The sequence below is a fragment of the Asterias amurensis genome, chromosome 9, assembly GCF_032118995.1.
Source record: "Asterias amurensis chromosome 9, ASM3211899v1".
Taxonomy (NCBI): domain Eukaryota; kingdom Metazoa; phylum Echinodermata; class Asteroidea; order Forcipulatida; family Asteriidae; genus Asterias; species Asterias amurensis.
Genome location: NC_092656.1, coordinates 14124303 through 14145508, shown reverse-complemented (window position 1 = coordinate 14145508; position 21206 = coordinate 14124303). Strand labels below are relative to the sequence as shown.

The window sequence follows — 21206 nt, the reverse complement described above, 5'->3', positions numbered from 1 at the left end:
CATTTATGGGAGTCAAAAATTTGACTCCCATAAATGGCCGACCGTGTTAGTCGACGAGGTAAAAGGAAAACCACGCAATTTCGAGGCATATTTGTGTAGATCATTGTATTCTACTTTTACAACATCTTTCTAATCATATGCATTTAATAACAAACGGTTACAAATGCTTTTTATAGACCAACTCGTCCGATCCAAGGCAACGTGTTCCTTTAACTCTTTTTGCGTGGGATCAAAACTTAAAAATGCTAGTTTTAACAAACAAACGTTGGATTCAACACTTTCAAAGTGTTGTCACTCTCCAAGCTATTCCAAGTGTTGGATTCAAACTCTTTATTTTTTAGAGTGCATAGAGCACATAGAAACGGCAAGGGATAATGAAGAAGAGGGGTTTGGGGAAGGGGCTGTATTAACCTCAGGTTGGACACGTCAAAGATACAATCAAAGACGGAAAGGGGAAGATTAAGCAATTAATACTACAGTGAGACGTTGAGAAAACACCAAGGAGGCTTTATATTGTTACAAAAGGAGAAGGCAAAGACAATGTTGTTGCTCACTATTCGTTATGTTCTGCTGGCCATGGGGTTTGAAGGTATATGAGGCCCCTTATCAATTCCCTATTCAATTCAACAGGCAAAGTCTCACACTTAAAAAGACAACCTCTAGTCGACCTCACTTTAGGAGAAGCGGGGGGGGGGGGGGGAGGGTTATGTCAATGGACATTTGAACCGAGTTTGGCCCGTGGTTTTCATGCCAGAACAGCATTAAACGTAACGAGTTCATAAAAAATCTAACCTTAAAACCTACAAAAAACAAAAACAACACAATCCAATTCGTGATTCCATTGATTTAGTCTTATTATCATCATTATGAGTTGCTTTTTATAGCAAGATAGAACAATGCTGGGTAAATATATGTACACGTCAGCAATTATTAATAATACATAAATAGATAATTCAAACTGTCTAATTATTTCGAGTAGGCCTAAGCAAAATCTTATTTTTTAGAAATGCCGTAACACAAATTTCAGGGTGCGGTCCAAACTTTAATAAACCTACGATTCAAAGCCACGCCCCATCACGCATCAGCCAATCAGCCACGACTGCAACATCAGATAGAGCGAGAGAAGCCGGTATGGCGGTCACGAGCGGCAAGTTTAAAATGGCAAACGACTTTTGATTTACAAAAAAGCGTGAGTGAGCCAAATGATGGCACATCTTTTTCTGGTCGGTTTTCCAACTCGGTTAAAGGTTACAGGTTTAAAGTTACATACATTTGAATGTGAGAAAACCAAAAGGTGTTAGTTTTACACATCCTTGGCTCATACTGCGATACCAACAAATAGTAGGAGTCTCCTACTGATCTGAAGATCGATCCAGTCAAAAACAAAATTACAACCGGACACCAACTGAGTTTATCCATACAGCTATGGTAAGCCACGGTCATGGTCAAAATGACATGCAAGTAATGTAAAAAGCCATTATTTGGGGTATACCTAAATAACCAAGATTCTGAACTTTGTTTATAAGTGTTTTCTGTTTTAAAGCAATGTTAATTTCAACAACAGCAAACTATGGCCGACACTATCTAGCGTTTAGCAAAACGAATGAGGTAGTCACATCACATTACTCCTTCACAATTTGCTAAACCTTAGAAGATACCACTAGCTTAGCATTATCACGTACCCAACTCAGTAATTCATTGAAAACATAAAGTTTTACAAAATGTGCAATTTTTTTTACATTGACGAAATGAAGGAAATTGTTTAAATTGTAACAACAAATCTGATACCATTTAATCCCATTTAAAACTGTCTCAGACAAACCCACTAAAAACTGTTTAAAATGCATGCACTACACTACGCATCATAAAGGCCAAGGCCACACATATTTAATTATATCGCTAAGAGCTAAAGTGGCAAAAATATATTCTAACTTTAGTACACATTTTATTATTTCATGGTTAACACATTTTATTATTTCATGGTTAAAATGGATCTAATTCCTCCAAAGTAAAAACAACTGCTTTTAAGACTGTTACCAATGTAAACACTTCATTCAATTAGGATTTTATACAAACATTAATTTTTGATGTACTCGCCCTTTACACATAGGGGAACAAAGCTAAAATATATCCCTGAAGTTTCACATAAAATACACCAAATCTAGAACACAGTAACTTTATATAAAATCAGACAATAGAAAACGTTTAGCCATAAATATACATACAAACATATTTCCTTAAAATATCAGTAAAATTTTGAATTTAAATGTACACACAGTGAATTTTGAGTTAAAAATTTGAATAACGTTACCACTAAAACACATTATCAGTATACATTAAAAGTCATGCCATAAATTTGTAATCCTGTTTTTCATGGTTATATAAAACAACTTCAGAATTTTGATTGAAATAATAAATATTTCTAAACGGAAGGAAATCAATCAATTAAAACGAAATAGTTTTGTTTTGTTCGTCTTATCAGTTATACACACAAAGTCATGACCGCTGCAAAACATGCTCTGTTTTAACTCAAGTTTTAACCACAAACATGATAAATCAGAAAGTCAGTGCAACATAATTAATGCAGATTTCTATTTGCTCCTTCAGAATCTTTGTATTACCTCTGTGTGCATGTTTTACTACTACTGTGTTATACCTCCGATTACTCTGTAATGACTACATGAAACCATACACCAAAGAGTGCCCTTTAAGAGAACCTGTTATACCACAAACCTTTATGAAAGACACACATAACAAACCTTGTACCCAATACCATTGACTCCCTCATAGTAATTACCATGGCAAGGCATTTATCCACCTGAGCTAGCTTATTTCACATTCACAACAACTCCCTGTACATGCAGAAAAACCTTACAACCAAATGAAACGAAAACGTGTGGGTGGATATAAGATTTCTTTACAAATACACTTCTATCATGAAATCAAGCTGCATCTAAACTTATATATTTATTTAAGATTGGTTTGTAAAAATACAATTCTCCATATTAATTACAGTGGGAAGAGAAACACTAAACATAATAAATAAATATTTATAAATAAACATCCAACATGATGGGTCAAGTACTGAAGGTAATTGCGTATGTTAACAACTTTTTAAATGAAACCAAATTTACTTTTATGATTCCACAACATAAAAAATCTCCTCTCAACAATAGAGAAAATAGTATTAAGGAGGATCACAAGATCACCCAAAGAATCATTGAATGTCCAAGCCTAACATGGTACAAAGTAATTCTGACATTGATACTATCACGGCCCGATTTAAAAGGGGAAAACGTCTTCAAAAATTGCAGGGTGAGTTAAACATTACAATAGAAGTTACGTATCTTCTTTTGGTCGAAATTGTTAATAATAAAATTCTTACAACCACACACACACACAACAAGTCAATCATTGTGTTACATGTTTCTTACACAATGAAGCCAAGGATAAATGAGATAATGGGTACCTGTGAGGGCAGAGGTCGTTCTTGTGATTGATTGAGTTTACCAGCACATACTGTTGCACAGGTTGAGATGGTTCATAGAAACGAATATTTAATGACTCAGTGAAAAGAGGAATGATATTGGAAGAGCTTTGAGACGCCTTCGTTTATAAAATAATTTTTTTTTTATTATTACTGTTATTATTATTATGATTTGAAACTTTGCATGGTGGGAATATGATATGGATCAGCTTGGGGGTAACACCATGTAATGAACATCGCTCAATGAGTTGGGATAGCTCTAAAAAAAAGAGTTGAAACCAACGGTTCTTTTCAGAACCACCCAAACTCATAGACAGCTATTCATTACGTGGTGTTACTGCAAACTTTTCCGTGTTATTATTATTATTATTCTTATTCTTCTTCTTATTATTATTACTGTTATTAAAATTACAATTAAAAGTTTATAAATAATTTTTGACTATACATGTGGCAGTGCATTTTTTAATTCAACTTAAAATTAATACAATTCCACTTCAAAAATCGATTGGAGGTAGTGTTTAACAATTAATTTATGCAATTAGTATGTGATGGCTATACATGTTTGTATAGAGCAGCTGCGATGGACACTTTTTCATACATTGTGTTCGGTTGTTAAAATGATTTATTAACCACAGGCTTCTTTGACAAACTTTGTGCTGGCATACCTTACTATAAAAAGCACATAAGAACATGAGCCAACTGACATCCCAGCAATGGCAACCAATGCTGGTACCAGCACAATGCCACACTCCAGCAGTGGATTAGTGTTCAGCACATACTCATTTCTGGAATAAATACTAAATAACTGGAATGTTAAAAATGTCTATTAATTTGTTGTTTACCCGATACTAGAATTGATTTGAAGTGGTTAACAGGACCATTCATTTTGTTATCAATTTACCTTATTGAGTTTATGACCAGCACTAAATTGGATTGTTGTTGTCTTTCTGTTGTCCTCAGTCGTGTAGTACTTTGTCTTCTCTTTTACTGCCTGTCCTGCTTTTTTATATCTTGATGTATCCCCCTTTTTACTGTTTTCCAATCCAGATGTTTATATTTATATATTTAATGTTTTTAAGTGTTTTATCCTTAACGTATAAATTATTTGTATTTTGTATTTTTATGTGAATTGCCAAATAAATAATAATAATAATAATAATAATAAAAATAATAATAATAATAATTAAACTCTGGTTGTTTTTAGCTATAACATATTGAACTTGGTGGAGCATTGGATATGACATGATGGCATTGGAAAACGTGGAAACAAACCCAGTTTTGAGTTTTGGTAAGAAGTGCCTGGTCTTGGCATGGACCATGACATTATGATTATTTACATCATTTCTAATTCCATCAGTGGATGGATCTTTTTACTGTTGATTGAAAAGAAAATAACTTTTAACTGCCCTTACACAACACATTGGGGCCATAAAAATGTTGGTCCCCTATGATTCCCTAGAAATCAGATTTTGGTCGTCATTGAATACGGTTTCTGAGTTGAAAAATAATAAGCACTTAATTGCAACACTGAGAACTGCTGCTTGCAGAAATACATTACATGTACATGTTTTACCAGCCAAACTCCTTTGTACTGTATTTGATCTGGTGTCAGTTTTACAGTGATGGCAGGTTAACTGTTGTATTGCTTCGGATTGGCAAACCCAACCAAAGATAACAGCTCATCCAGTTGGTAGAGTGTCGGTACGCTCACCCAGAGGACTAGGTTCAAATCCCGCTCTAGTCAATTGTTTTTTGTTCAACCCCTAAATCAAAATGCTTTAACAGTTTGTTAACAGCTTTTACTGGGCATTGATCTTGTTTGTTAGGAATCCCTGTCTCTAAAGTGTATTAAGTAAATTTGAAACTTTTAATTGTGGTTTCAACTCACGACCGTGAGTTGGAATCAAAGGTTCTCTTTAGAGATAGTCAGATCATGGTGTTACCGCCAACCTTTCCATATGTATTTGTCTTGTGATCCAAGATTTGTTTACACCTGATTTTTTTGTTATTTCATAACCTCTACAGCTCAAATTTGACCTGATGTAACTGGCAACCTTGTTTCAAGCTTATTGTTCTCATTAAGCAACTTTTTCAATCCTATGAACTACAATGGTCTGACAATCACCTATTGCTGATAGAGGGCGGTGGAGCTCATTGTGGAATGTTCAGGTACATCTTCTGGATGAGTTCTAAACTAATTACCTGACACATTGATCATCTGTCTCAGAAGCTGTATTATGATGATTTAGCGATGGTTGTATTTCCCCTTGCAGTATCTGTAGAGACTGATGTACCTGAAGGAAAAATGAAACATCACAAAATCTCAGATTTGTTCTACCATAGGCAAGAAGCAGCAATTAAGCACCATAGCCATTCAAAATCCAACAGCATGTTTGATTCAGTTGGCTGTTATAGTGAGGAAGGTCCCGCGTGGTTTATTAAAGGAACACGTTGCCTTGGATCAGACGAGTTGATCAATAAAAAGCGTTTGTAACCGTTTGTTATAAAGTGCATATGGTTGGAAAGATGTTTTCAATGATACAATGATCCACACATATTTGCCTCTAAATTGCGTGGTTTTCCTTTTACTTTGCGAACTAAAACGGTCAATGCCGACCGTGTTTGGCGAAGAGGTAAGGGAAAACCACGCAATTTCGAGTGATACTTGTGTGGGTCATTATATTCTAATATTCTTTTAAAATATCTTTCTAATCATATGCATTTTATAACAAACGGTTACAAACGCTTTTCAAAGACCAACTCGACCAATCCAAGGCAACGTGTTCCTTTAATTTATTTCATGTTTTATCAGAGAGCAGAATGTTCCTACAGATTTTGGCTTGCAGTAACATCATGTGATATTATCCTTTTTCACAGAATACAATTAAGTTCTAATAACAACTCGCCTTGACCTGTTCATAAAAAGAAATTGTTCTTAATTAGTTTGGCTATTTGTCTACTTTCAGAGTACATGTGGATTTTAGCTCTGGTCCTCCTTAGTTCCTGCCTTGTTAATCTCTTTGTGAGATAAGTTTTGATACTCCACCATGCGATCAAATTACATCTACTGTTTGTGACTATTTTCTTAAAGTAACAGACATGATATTTATGCTGACCTTTGCAAGCATCCTGAGATTATCCGCGATTGAGGTCCACATTTGTGAAATCTGTTGACTATGAGCAGCTTGTTGAGCCCACCATAAACTACTCCACCTAAACAAGAAATAAACCCACATGAGACATCAGTCACAAACAAAATATGTGACATCAACTACATCACATCACATCAAGCCACTTGTGACGTCAGTTAAAACAAGCAAACACGACATCAGTTACATTAAGCCTGTTGTGACAGTTATATAAACTTGTGACATCGTAGTTACATACATAAAGCAAAACATGACATCAATTACATAACATGTGACAGTTACACAAAGCCGCATGCTTCTCCCCACCCAGGGGTACATGTAAATGGGTACCTGTGAGGGAAGAGATGGTTTTTGTGATTGACTTATTTGGCTTAAAAGCACATTGCACAGGCTGTATATTTCCCAGGGGGTGAGATGGCTTTAGGAATGAATCAAATGGCCCAGAGACCAGGGGTAATAATGTTGGAAGCGCTTTAAGAAGCCCTTCAGGTGTGAAAATGTCTACATAAAAAACAATTCATATTTCTATTCTTACTATTGATTAAATTACCAATTAAGATTTTTTAGTATAAAACATGTACACTGTATGATCACACATACTGTACAGTAACTAGTACTTTGTCTATGATTGATGATAACAGTTCTTCCATTATTACCTTAATGTTCAAAGATTATAATTCTTCCTTGAACACTATTTGATCAGTCTGTCTTCGCTTTTCAGTTTCTCCTTCTTTATGAGATTGGCTCTTTAAAGCCCACAAGTCTCCTTGTTACGTGTTAGGGACATTGGGCAATATTGCAACTTCATGTGTCCATCTATCAGTTGTGGAGTATGTTAATGTTTACTTACTCGCTGAGTGTCTGTGTGTACTGCAGAGAGGGATGCTTGTTCTCAAGCTGAGGCTGCAGTCTGGCGATACGGTACGTGAGAATCATTGCAGAAATAGTCAAACAAACAATTCTAGGACAACAAATGATAACAAAATGGCTGTTAGAAAATGAACAAACTGGTAGCTTTGTAGTCATTTAAACAAAAATTGTTTCACAAAAATGTATGATTTTATCAGTTTGAATCTTTGTGAAAGGCTCTTTTTAAACTCTTACTAAATGTACATTTAGTATTAGAACACACCTCTTGCTTGTTCTGTATTCTGGTTGGCTGAAACACGGTCACATGGGGTGAACCATGGAGGAAGGAAGAGAAGGAGTTCGAACGACCCGCAAAACCGCAGAGTAACAAAAGAATACCCTGACAATGCCCCTGTCTGACCAGTGGAAAAAGATAGGAGACCTCCAGCTGGACGGCCGATTAGTGAGCGCGATTAGATCTCTTTGTACAGAAGGTGTGGACCGCCAGTCCGCACCGTTGCCCGTGTAAAGTTGAATCATTGGAGACAAGAATTGTGAATACACACGTTTTCAATTACCGTTTGTGGTGTTTACATGGAAATATCATAGCATATTTTTACATTTTTTGTGACTCTCCGGTCACTAGTTTGGGTTCAAAGCTTGGGTATTACATGTAGCACACGAGGGTGGTTGGTATTCAATTGTGTTTTTCGATTTGGTGGGCGAAAGTGTACACAAATGTTATCGGGTCTCAAAAAAGTTGTTTTTTCTTTATTATATCCATACGACATATGACAACTTAGTTGAGTGAAGAACCAAGTGCGCACGCGCCAACTCACATACGCCAGGTCGCCCATTGTTTGTAAAGGTATGTGGGTGTTACAAGGTGTCGTTAAACGACCGCGGTGGCACGGGTTAGGCTTTTGAAGTCCCTACGTTCGAGCTCCTTCTCTTCCTTCCTCCATGGGTGAACTAATATAGTCTAGTGATCGCGTGCACGCATGTTTTGTGGGAAAAGTGCCCAATCGGGCATTAGTCTTTTAAAATAGTGACTGTTACAGCGCCCTCTCTTGACTTGAACCATGAACAGCAGCTAAAAAACTTCCCTCTTTTCCAAACTTTTGTTCACATTTACGACCGAGGTGTGTTATAAAACACATATTGACTGGCATAATACGTTCAAACAAGTGCATGTCTATTCCCCCCCTTGGGCATGGGAGTGATCAGAAGAGAGACCTCTGGTCACTCAAAGTCCCTCGGGGGACTATACGTACACTGGTTACCTCATTGCCATTCAATATTTGTATGTTAGTTCCTGCTCTTTAAACAGCAAATCAGTTTGTAATAAGCAACATTTTCAGCTAGGAAGCTCAATTAATTTATTCCATAATTTATACAATGGGAGACTTTTGGGACGCTGTGTGGCAGCAGACTTACCAGGTAAAATCCATTGTTCTCGGTAATGTGTGCCCATGATCAGAACTACGTAAACAATGGAAATTTTCCTGGCAAGTCTGCTGCCACCTACATGTCCGTGTAGCGTTTCTAAGTCTCCCATTCATTTGAAGGTAATGTTAGAGCATGAGATGTTTCTACTTACAAGCAAGCAGTTAGAAGGAGAAAAAACTGAGCTGGAGTCATGGCTTTGATGATCTTCAGAAGCCTTTCCAGAGACTTGAATACACTCATTGCAAACACCACTAGGATTAAGAACACAACTCAAAATATCAATCAACAGCTGATTCATAAGCTCTTATACATGTGTGTCTCCTGATTGCATACTATAATAATAATAATAATAATAATTTGGGGGGCTAATCATCCTTAGTCGCAGCTAAGAGCTGAATTGCGAAGGACGCGGCTACAACGTGTTTGAGAAGCAGGCATACAAGGGCGCCTTTGGCTGGCAGCAACATCAACCCTTTATGACCACGGAGCACAGCCAAGATCGCAAGTATTTGATTTTTCCCAAGGAACTAGGCAGCCAGTAATATCAAAAAAGCAAATATTACAATGTTTAGATTTGTTGGAAGGGGGGGGGGGTTTGGAACACGTACCCAGATTCTTCACTGATCTGGTGAACTAAGGAGGAATGGGGGGAGGTAAAAATTGTTTAGCAAGCCATTATACATGTTATAATGAAATCAATAATGCAGTCACAACTCTTTCTACCTTGGAGCTGTGGGTAGAGGCATCAGACACAATGCATGTACATGTATCTGGAATGTTATTCCTTACAATTAAGAAGTGAGAAGAAAGCAGAAATAGTGAAGTTTGTACTGATTTCTCAACAAACAAACAAAATGGGTCAAAAACAAGTGTTTTTTAAATTTCAGATGAGGATTTGCAACATTAATCATTCAAAATAGTATTAAAATCAAGTCACAGCAAACTTTTCCATTTAACTAAATAATTATTCTAGAGAGTTGTGTGAACAATATGTCTGCTACCACCTGGTGTCTTATATTTGCAGTTAAGTAGGATTTGAAAGTTTGCATGGTGGAAATACGATATAGAAAGGTCAAGAGTTGAAACCAATGGATTGAAAGGTCAAGAGTTGAAACCAATGGTTCTTTTCAGAACCACCCCAACCATGTGCCAACTCATTAGAGATAGTCATTACATGGCGTTACCGCAAACCTTTCTATATTATATTTGCAGATGTTGTTACTTACATTCATATAAGTGGTTGCATATGTCATGGATAGACATTTGGCTAGAAGAGTCCATTACTGAAGATGACCCTGGTGGGGAGTGGATGGATTGAAGGTTACTCGTATTGTCTTCTATGGAGTATAATCAAATAAGATAACAATGAAATTAAAATTCAGCCTGGACTGGGACCTTTAACTTGTAGATAACAGCATTAGTGCTCACTCAAAAACACTTCTTGGAAGGCTCTGTATTTTAAAGACACTAGACACCATTGGTAATTGTCAAATACCAGTCTTCTCGCTTGGTGTGTCTCTATGGGCGGCCAAAAGGGCCAAAAGCTAAATAAAATAAAAACTAACTATATTTTTGAAAACTAACATAAAACACGAAATTTAAAGAACAATTACAATTAATTAAAGATAAACAATGATACCAATAATAAAAAAAACCGAAATTTATGTGTTGATCGTAAATACAGAGCACCAAAAGTTTAAGATGAATACAATAAAAATAAAATAAAAAACAGCATTATATTGTTAATTTAGATTAAGGGGAAAAGATGAGCAATAAGTCAAAACTGGAAATAAAATGAAAAAATATTAATCCATTAGAAAAAATATTAAATATAAAAAAAGGTTAAAATAAAAACATGTTTGTCCCTTTAAAAATAAATACACGAAATGTTTTTAAATTAACAATTAAAGAAAACTATCCAAAAACTAATCCCTTAGAAAAAAATGACACTAAATTAAAAAAATCATTAATAAAAAGAAATGTTGGTCCCTTAAAAATAATTACACGAATTAATTTTAAGTTAACAAGAAAAATAAAACATTCAAAAAAATAATAACAAAAAAAATTCACTAAATTAAAAAAAAGGTTAATTATAATAATTGTTTGCCCTGAAAAATAATTACAAGAAATGTTTTTAAATAAAAAATACAAAAATTATCCTTAAATAAAATTATACTCAATATATTTTTTTAATTCTTACCCATAAAAACCACCAACGTAAAAAAACCGAAACAAACATTGAAGGCGTCAAACTAAAGACAAATTGTGTAAAGGACAAATTTTGTAAAGGACAAATCTTGTAAAGGACAAATTTTGTAAAGGACAAATTTCAGAATCAACGAACAAAAGTTTTTACGAACTGACCATAAATGAACATAGAGGGCGCACAAAATGGCGAGTCGCGAATTTCTTTTCCCAATGGTTTTTAAGTTCAAGACTTCGTCCAAGATTTTCCCAATGGCTGCAAGACAGCATCATTCATCGTATATCACTTCTCGCCAGGCCAGTGTTCCCTACTAAAGCTATTATCATGTTATTAGAATAGCTCTATGGGTTGAAACATGTGATTTCATGGAGCCATAATTAAAATAAAATAAATACTTTTATTTTACATGGGTAGATGTACATGTTCATGTACAGTCCATGTATGGTGGTGCAATAAAAACCAAAGATCGTACGATCATTGATAACAACCTGTGCTTTCATGGCTGATCATGTGTGTGCTACCTGCAAGAAAGAAAAGCTCTTGTAAATTCGATGTCCCCAGGAATGTTTTTTTTCAAAGTACACACAGCCCAGCCTGCAATGGAGCCCCCTATTTCATGGCTCTGTTTACTGTGCGTATCAACGCTTGTGGAAGCAGGAAATGGACCCTTCCCATGAAATATGCTAGTTACATTCACGCATGCGTACAGACCCTGTTGGTTGGCAAACGCCGTAGAGTTGTGCAATGTAAGCAGACGCGCAATCGCGTCTCCATCACGCACCCATTAGCCGTGTACAAAACAGCAAGATGTTCCCTCATTTTGCCAATCAAAACGTTAGAGCGCACGCACTAGAAATTTACATATTTCATGGGAAGGGTCTGTTCTGCGCTTATGTCATTCAAGCATGTTAACAAGATAGTGGGGAATTTCGGCACGTGCGCATTCGTACTCTACGCGTTAGCAGCTGCTCACCGTGAGCAAAGAATGAACGCTTTGGAAAATATGAAATTATTTGCTTTTGTCAAGCATTTTCACAGGTTAGCGGGGCTTTTGGTTTGTGCTCGTGTGCACTTCACGTTGAGCATATAGGGTCTATGGAAGGTGCAATAAAGTAAAACTCGTGCTGAAAAGTTCGAAAGATTTATATCCTCCATGGTTAACCAAGGGGAATTTGATCGCGACACTTTCATAGTACGTAGCTTTAGTCGCACTATAAACCAAGTGGGTTGAAAAGCAGAAGGCGCGATTCGACTAAGCAATCAAAATCCGCAATTTCCCATGAGTTGTTCCAAAAAATATGGTTACGACTACGTTCCTATGGTGTTGTGATAATACTTACGAAGGACTTGTACAAGTCTACACTCATGCTTTTAATATTATGCTTGAGTAAGCCCATTGTATGTCACACAACCAGGACCCAATTTCATGGCTCTGCTTATAACTGTGAGCACAGAATCGGCGCTTGCGGAAGCAGGGAATTCTGTGCTTACGGCAAGCCTATTTCACGGGTTAGCACCTAATTTTGGCTTCTACGCATGCGTACTCCACATTATTAGGCATTCTATGCTTACAAGGCTAGCGCAGAAATTCGGAGCTTGCAAGTAAGCGGGGAATCGAGATCGTAAGTGCAGACTGAATTTGGCGGTAAGCAGAGCCATGAAATTGGGCCCAGATCTACAGTTGCTCATGTGTTTCAACTTAACAAAAAGTCTCCAACCTTATAACAATGGTTGTTCCAAGCTACGCAGCTAAAGATACGCTTAGGTTTCAAGATACGCTTACTTTCCTTCAAGTTACGCTCTATATGAAAACGGTGTACATAGCCCGAGTCAATTGCTACGCTTACGTTCCATATGCAGCTACGTTTACTTTCCAAGACAGCTCACTTAAGTTCCAAGATATGCTTACGTTCCAAAAGATATGGTTAGGTTCCAAGCACGCAGCTACGCTTTACATTCCAAGACACATTTAGGTTCCAAGTTACGAAACAATATCAAAAGGTACGCGTTCAATCAGAGTCGATGGGCTCACGTTTAAAGATTTGCCACATCACTTACGTTTCAAAAAACGATCTCAAAAAGGTCTATGGACACATTTGAATCCCTCAAGATTCCCTTCCCCCAAGATTAAACAATCTTTTACTGTGAATTATAACAGGCTAGGGCCCATCACCTTCATTTGTTAGCAAAATACTGCAAACAAATTTAGTCGGGCACCAGCCATAAGTCCACAATTTCTCTTCATTTGGTGTTCAGAGCAAATTGTATCACTGACTTTATTTTATTTTCATGTTATCCCTGATCGTAAGCCACCAGTCGGAGTAGGCCAGCTTTCAGCTGCTTATGACAATGCTCAATATGGTTTATACACGTACACCAAATAGTTTTTAACTTTTTAGTTTTAAGTCGTCTTGCAATAGCATGGCCAGCATCTGAGACCATAGAGCAAATAATAGCTTTAATAATAAGGGAACACTGGCCCGGCGAGAAAAATTCGCTTTTTGAAGCCAATGGGAAAATCTTGGCCTATAAAAAAACCACTAACACAGAAAAATTCGCGACTCGCCATCATCCGCGCCCTCTATGTTCATTTATGGTCAGTTCGTAAAAACTTTTGTTCGTTGATTCTGAAATTTGTCCTTTACAAAATTTGTCCTTTACAATATTTGTCCTTTACAAAATTTGTCTTTAGTTTTACGCCCTCAATGTTTGTTTCGTTTTTTTTTTAACATAGCTTGTGCAATTTTAGTTTACGTTGGTGGTTTTTAGGTAAGAATTTAAAAAAATTCTAAATTGTAATTTTTTTAAGGATAATTTTTTTTTTTTTTTTAACATTTCGTATAATCATTTTTCAGGGCAAACAATTTTTATAATTAACTTTTTTTTTATTTAGTGAATTTTTTTTCTTATGGATTATTTTTTTGGATAGTTTTTTTCTTGTTAATTTAAAAACATTTCGTGTAATTATTTTTAAGGGACAAACATTTCTTTTATTATTAATGATTATTTTTAAATTTAATGTCATTTTTTTTAATGGATTATTTTTTTTTAGTTTTCTTTTACTGTTAACATAAAAACATTTCGTGTATATGTTTTTATTATAACCTTTTTTATATTCAGTGCACATTTTTTTTTAGTGGATTAATATTTTTTCATATTATTTCAAGTTTTGACTAATTGTTCATCTTTTCCCTTTATAGTCTAAATTAACGATATGTTTTTTATTTTATTATTATTTCGTTCATTTTAAACTTTAAGTGCTCTGTATTTGCGATTTACACGTAAATTTCGTTTTTTTATTATTGGTATTATTGTTTATCTTTAATTAACTGTAATTGTTCTTTAATTTTTGTTTTTTATGTTAGTTTTCAAAAATATAGTTAGTTTTTATTTTATTTTATGTCTCATTATATGCATAAAATAACAAACCTGTGAAAATTTTAGCTCAATTGTTCTTTGAAGTTGTGAGAAAATAATGGGAAAAAACATCCTTGTTGCACAAGTTTTGTGCTTTCAGATGCTCAAGACCTCAAAATCTGATTCTGAGGTCTGAAAATCAAATTTAAATATTTTAGTGAGAAATTGCTTTTTTTCTTGAAAACTACTTTACTTCAGAGGGAGTTGATTCTCACAATGTGTTATACTTTCAAGAGCTCTCCATTACTTGTAACCAAGTTAGTTTTATGGTGATAATTATTTTGAGTAATTACCAATAGTGTCCAGTGCCTTTATGTTTTATATCTTACCATTAATATCTCTTGTGGATGTACACCCATCCTCAACAGAACATTCCTCATCACTTGGTACTCTTTGCTCAGTCCATGAGAATGTCTCACCCTGACAAAGAAAAATATATTTGTAATTATCTTTATTTATTCAAGTACAAAAAACAAACTTCTATTATGCAATTTCAAACTAGGGTCGATAGGTCAGGATTTTTTCTTTGTTCTTTCTGAGTTATAATATTTTTTAGCCACATTAAAAAACAAGTCATGTTTACAAGGTGCAATAGTTATAGACAAACCACCATTCCAACCTGCTGACAAACTCATCAGAAAACAGCACCGTTTTGTACAGTGGCCGATTACCGCAAATTCCATACTTTTTTTTTTCTTTTACTTTACTTTTCAAGCTGAATAAACAGTGTACATGTAGGTTCGCGCCCTTTTCTAAGGCCAGAGCAAATTTCTTCAGACATGTACATTTCTGTTAAGCTGAAAAAAGGCAAATCAACCTACTGGAACTTGAGCGGGCACAAAATCTCCATATTCACTACTTTCTCAAACACGTTATCAAAATGCAAGTCTTTTGTACGGTGACGGAAATGATACTATAAGACATGAGAAAACAGATGACCCTACTATGTGTTAAAAAAGGTTCATCTCTTCCGCATAAGTATTTTTGTGCATTATCACTGAGGTGAAAATTTGTAAAGCAGAGTAAACAAATTTATTCGCTAACCAGAAAATGGTCACCAGTAGTCACATGTTAAACAAAACAATGTCTTGTGTTTTTTTTCTTTTTTTTCTCACTTGTCAGCTTGTTCCCACAGCTTTTACTTAAATGAAATTGCCCGAGTCCTTCATTAAATAAAACCCCTGGCCTGAGATATGTCCCTAATTGTTGGTTGATTGATGATACGCTCTTTGCAAATGAAATCAGAGGTATTCAGTCTGGTTCAATTTAGTCACTTATTAGTCAAATATAGCTCTTGATATTAAATATATTAAAGATGCTAGGGGATGCCCAGCCTTAGTAAATACATGTAAATTTAAGACAGGAAATTTGTCATATTAAGCACTACGATCCACATGCATGACCTATTACTGGAACTGCAGAATGAATAAAGACAAGACGAAGAGATACATGAACATGGGGCAGAATTCATTTCAGAAATGAATTTTAGAAGGAAACAAAAGTTAAACAAAAAAATAAACAAAAAACAAACAGAAATGTAAATTGAGGTTGGGGCTCGGGTATGATTCCTACGTACATGGTATGACCAAATGACAAACTCTGTATCCTAAATTTTACGGAAGATTTGCTGCCTGCCTTTCTTGTACATGTACATTTACATAATTGGGAGAGAAACTTCAGGAAATGAAATACTATATTGCATGCAGAGTATGACAAAACTACAGACACATGTTGGCAGCTTTTGTGCTTTGAATATTCAGATGCAAAAAAAGAGTTCTACATTTCCTGACAAAAATGTAGCCAGGCAAGCTTGCCATCTAGCTCAGTTTAATTCTATGATTTATTTCTGGGATATAAAAAAAAAAACCACCTCATACATTATGTAGATGAACACAGACACAACCCTGTACACATTGTACGGCTACTGCCGTCTGTTAGAGGTATCATACATGGATGTAGTTGACCACAACATTTGTTGACCACAATGCTTCAGAAAAAGAGAAATGGCGATTGTCCATGGGTGCAGCCATTTGGTTAATTGCGCCATCTTGAGCCTCAAGTTGAGGGTATTTGTTAGAATTTTGCGAAACAAAACTACACAGCTCACTTGACGCGAACGTGTACGGTTCGATATCTGTGCGTGTATTCGTATCCTCGACTCTGCGAAACGTCTCTAATATTAACTTCTTACCTCAACTAACAGGTTAGCTGATTGGACATCACTTTCTATTGTTTCACTTGACTCTTGACTTGAGCATGTAACCTCCTGCAACATTAAACCAATCACAGATATTACTTAGTGTTACAAACCTATACGGTCAAGGTATACAAAAGGTCTTGGACATTCAGTCTTGGTCTTACATTTAGATGCAATTTATGATGCATAACACATCTATCACAAGCTGGGTTAAACATAAATGCTTCTCATGTACAATACAGCAATTCAGTTGAAATTGTGCCCACTTTTAGGTGATACATGTAGATCACAACAAAAAGTCAGAAGTCAAACCTGACTTCCCTCCACATCTGAAAATATTCTTACGGTAAAAACACACTATGCTTTTCTCAAAAAGTGCAGTTTGTTTGCTTATCCGCTGCACTTTATCAACAAAGAAGACTACTGCTGTAGCTAATAATGGTTTAATAATGGTAATAACAAAATCGCATTTGTAGGGCACACTTTCTCAGTTAAACACTCAAATGCCCCGTTCTGGGTCAATCAAAGAAATCTCAGATGTGTTCATAGGCAAATCTGAAATGATGAGTTTTAAGAGATTGTTGGAAGTGAGAAATATCGTGTGTGTCTCTAAGATATTTAGGCAGAGTTCCAGAGACGGGGGCAATGTTCGAAAAAGGCCCTATCACTATAAGTGACAAGGCGAGTCCGGGGCAAACAGCATGCTGCCTGATGACCTCAGACCTGGCCTGACATGCTGGAGCTGAATCATGCTCTGAAGGAGGTAGGAGGGGCTGAACCATGAAGTGCTTCGAAAATGTTGCTGATCTCTCACAGCATTTGCAAAAATAATATGAAATCTACACATACTTGAAGAATGGAAATTGTCTGAAGATGTCCCAGGGCTGTAAATACCTGAAATTATTGAGTCATTAGCCTGCTCCGCCCAAGCCAATAACGCCATACAAAAGAGTAATCTATTCCATTATCTTACTGCATATAGCTTTAGGCATACATGTACATGTCATTATCCATATCCTACAAATCTGTCACTGTCAGATAGCTAAATTAAAGCTCCCTCATATTTCTTCACATCCGCACAGAACCTCCTTGAAAACTAGGTACTTGTTTCATGACCACTGTCAAACAAATTTTAAAAAAAGACAATTTACTGCGGATTTTACTGAGACAGGAAATTGTATCTCAGAGAGAGGGTGCATCTAAGTGGATATAACAAGATTAGGCTGGTTTGGGCAAAGATAAGACTTTGACAAGACAATGTCCAGGGTAGCTAGGCTCAATGCTACACTCACCACTACCTTTGCAATAAAAACAATTTTAACTCAACTATATCAGTCTGATTTTAATAACCCCACTATATTTTACATTTAAACAATTGGAATCCATGCGGATAGTGTTTGTTTTGATATTGAGTCTTTTTAATTAAGATACAGGATTCAGTATCATATTTGGCATTAAAGCTTAAATCTATGCATGAATAGTGCTAGTATTGTTATCATGTAATCCTTCCATAATAACCTCAGTAGCAACCTCTCTACATCTAAGCCTTGCTCTCCTTTGACATGTTGGCTGTTTCTGGTGCTAGTATTGTTATCATGTTATCCTTCCATAATAACCTCAGTAGCAACCTCTCTACATCTAAGCCTTGCTCTCCTTTGACATGTTAGCTGTTTCTGGTGCTAGTATTGTTATCATGTATCCTCCCATAATAACCCCAGTAGCAACCTCTCTACATCTAAGCCTTGCTCTCCTTTGACATGTTGGCTGTTTCTGGTGCTAGTATTTTTATCATGTTATCCTCCCATAATAACCTCAGTAGCAACCTCTCTACATCTACGCCTTGCTCTCCTTTGACATGTTAGCTGTTTCTGGTGCTAGTATTTTTATCATGTTATCCTCCCATAATAACCTCAGTAGCAACCTCTCTACATCTAAGCCTTGCTCTCCTTTGACATGTTGGCTGTTTCTGGTGCTAGTATTGTTATCATGTTATCCTTCCATAATAACCTCAGTAGCAACCTCTCTACATCTAAGCCTTGCTCTCCTTTGACATGTTAGCTGTTTCTGGTGCTAGTATTGTTATCATGTTATCCTCCCATAATAACCTCAGTAGCAACCTCTCTACATCTACGCCTTGCTCTCCTTTGACATGTTAGCTGTTTCTGGTGCTAGTATTTTTATCATGTTATCCTCCCATAATAACCTCAGTAGCAACCTCTCTACATCTAAGCCTTGCTCTCCTTTGACATGTTGGCTGTTTCTGGTGCTAGTATTGTTATCATGTTATCCTTCCATAATAACCTCAGTAGCAACCTCTCTACATCTAAGCCTTGCTCTCCTTTGACATGTTGGCTGTTTCTTGTGCTAGTATTGTTATCATGTTACCCTTCCATAATAACCTCAGTAGCAACCTCTCTACATCTAAGCCTTGCTCTCCTTTGACATGTTGGCTGATTCTGGTGCTAGTATTTTTATCGTGTTATCATTCCATTATAACCCTAGTAGCAACCTCTCTACATCTAAGCCTTGCTCTCCTTTGACATGTTGGCTGTTTCTGGTGCTAGTATTGTTATCATGTTATCCTTCCATAATAACCTCAGTAGCAACCTCTCTACATCTAAGCCTTGCTCTCATTTGACATGTTAGCTGTTTCTATCTCAATTTAAGTAACAGCATAAAATGTGATGGTGATTGCATGAAGTGAAGGGTAAACACATTAATGGATGAGAGAGAGGAGTAATGAAACTTATTGACTGCCCACATTTCCCTTTCTTCATCATGAACATTCATATAAATGTTGATATGTCTAGATATGCTAATTCCAACTTCTAATCCCTACATGTATGTGATCTATGAACATGTAATTCGCTGTAACCTGCATGTAGAAATTGCCCTGTATTTCCAAGGTAAGACTCTTGTTTTAAGCCAATTATTCCATTAGTTCTTGAATGATGGCAGCAAGTGAATTAAAGCAATGGTGCAATACATGTATGAAGGAAAAATCTGGTAGCAAAATAAGCTGGTAATTCAAGGCCTCCAAAAATGTCATGGTGAAGTTAAAAGACCATGATTTCATAGCTAAGCCTATGAGCCACATTCTTCATGTTCCAGGCCTGCAGGTTCTAATGAATCTGTACCAATACATGCATAAAGTATAGGATTTGAATGGTTTAAATGGCGGGAGTTTAAATACAATAAACATTATACAACAACTATGTAACACCCCAACATTTCAATCAGTACGCTCTGTTCATGTTCCTATTTCTTCAGACAATGTTAAGCCATTTCGGTACAGGAAAAAAAAAAAAGTTCACAGATTTACTAATAACTTACAGGGTTTACAGAAGGTAGTGGTGAAAGACTTCTCTTGAAATATTATTCCATGAAATGCTTTACTTTTTGAGAAAACAGTAAAGCAATATCAATTGTCATGACACGGCAAAACGCGCTGATACAACGGTGGGTTTTCCCGTTATTTTCTCCCGACTGTGATGACCGATTGAGCCTAAAATTTCACAGGTTTGTTATTTGATATAGAAGTTGTGATACACAAAGTGTGGGCCTTGGACAATACTGTTTACCGAAAGTGTCCGAAGGCTTTAACATCAAACTGATTTAAACATTGAGCTTGGAAACTACATATTCTTTATCATGCTTATAGACTCGCCATTCAATCAATCAATCAATCAATCAATCAATCAATCAATCGTTAAATTTACAAGGTGCTAATCCAACAGTCGTTGCTCATAGCGCCGCACAGTAGGTTTTTGGAAAAAAGATGGGATTTAAGCAAAGTTTTGAAATTTGCTAATGAAATAGATTGCCTGATGTTCTGAGGAAGATGACTCCACATCCTTGGTACTGCGATAGAAATGGCACGATCCCCCCAACTGTGTTTACTTCTTTGTATGTGAAAAATTGAAGTGTTGGAACAGGAACGCAGATTTCTGACAGGTTCTTTGATTGACAATAAGTCAATGAGATATGAAGCGGCTGAGGCATTGAGGCACGGAAACACAAGTACGAGGATCTTAAATCGAGAGGGTGATTCAGCTGGTAGCCAGTGGTAGAAAAGAGAATTTTAATGGCACTATTGCAAACATTAGATTCAACTGCATTATTGGATTTGAACAATAACATCCTATCTACAGAGATGATAAAAGGTACTTTAAGTAGGCGAATCGAGCGAGAGCAAGTTTTAACGAGCACGATTGGGTACCTGTAATCACCCTCCCCCGCTTGCACGTTTTCAAAAAACGATGTTTCGGCACCGAGTTGTCCCCCGTTCCTCGTTTGGATAACGACCTTTAATCATCAGCGTCGGAATAGTCCCAGGTCAGTGAAACTTTGAATAATGACTTGTATTGATGAGAAATCACTCATACGTGACATCTCATCAAAACCATTCCAATCAAGCACTCATGCATATAATTAAACTTAAATTAATACGTT

The 21206-nt window shown here is 36.2% G+C and overlaps 1 protein-coding gene across 4 annotated transcripts in view; it reads right to left on the bottom strand.

Moving 5' to 3' along the window:
- Positions 1-837: 837 nt before the first annotated feature.
- Positions 838-21206, bottom strand: part of LOC139941601 (uncharacterized) — a 92465-nt gene continuing 72096 nt past the window's right edge. For all 4 annotated transcript variants that reach the window (XM_071938171.1, XM_071938173.1, XM_071938174.1 and 1 more), the window contains 7 exons: positions 16749-16823; positions 14887-14977; positions 10161-10271; positions 9086-9185; positions 7487-7597; positions 6604-6700; positions 838-5781 (listed from right to left, as the gene is read on the bottom strand). In XM_071938171.1, the coding sequence (XP_071794272.1) occupies positions 5686-5781; positions 6604-6700; positions 7487-7597; positions 9086-9185; positions 10161-10271; positions 14887-14977; positions 16749-16823 (681 nt within the window). In that variant the 3' untranslated portion in view covers positions 838-5685. The remainder of the gene's footprint in view (positions 5782-6603; positions 6701-7486; positions 7598-9085; positions 9186-10160; positions 10272-14886; positions 14978-16748; positions 16824-21206) is intronic.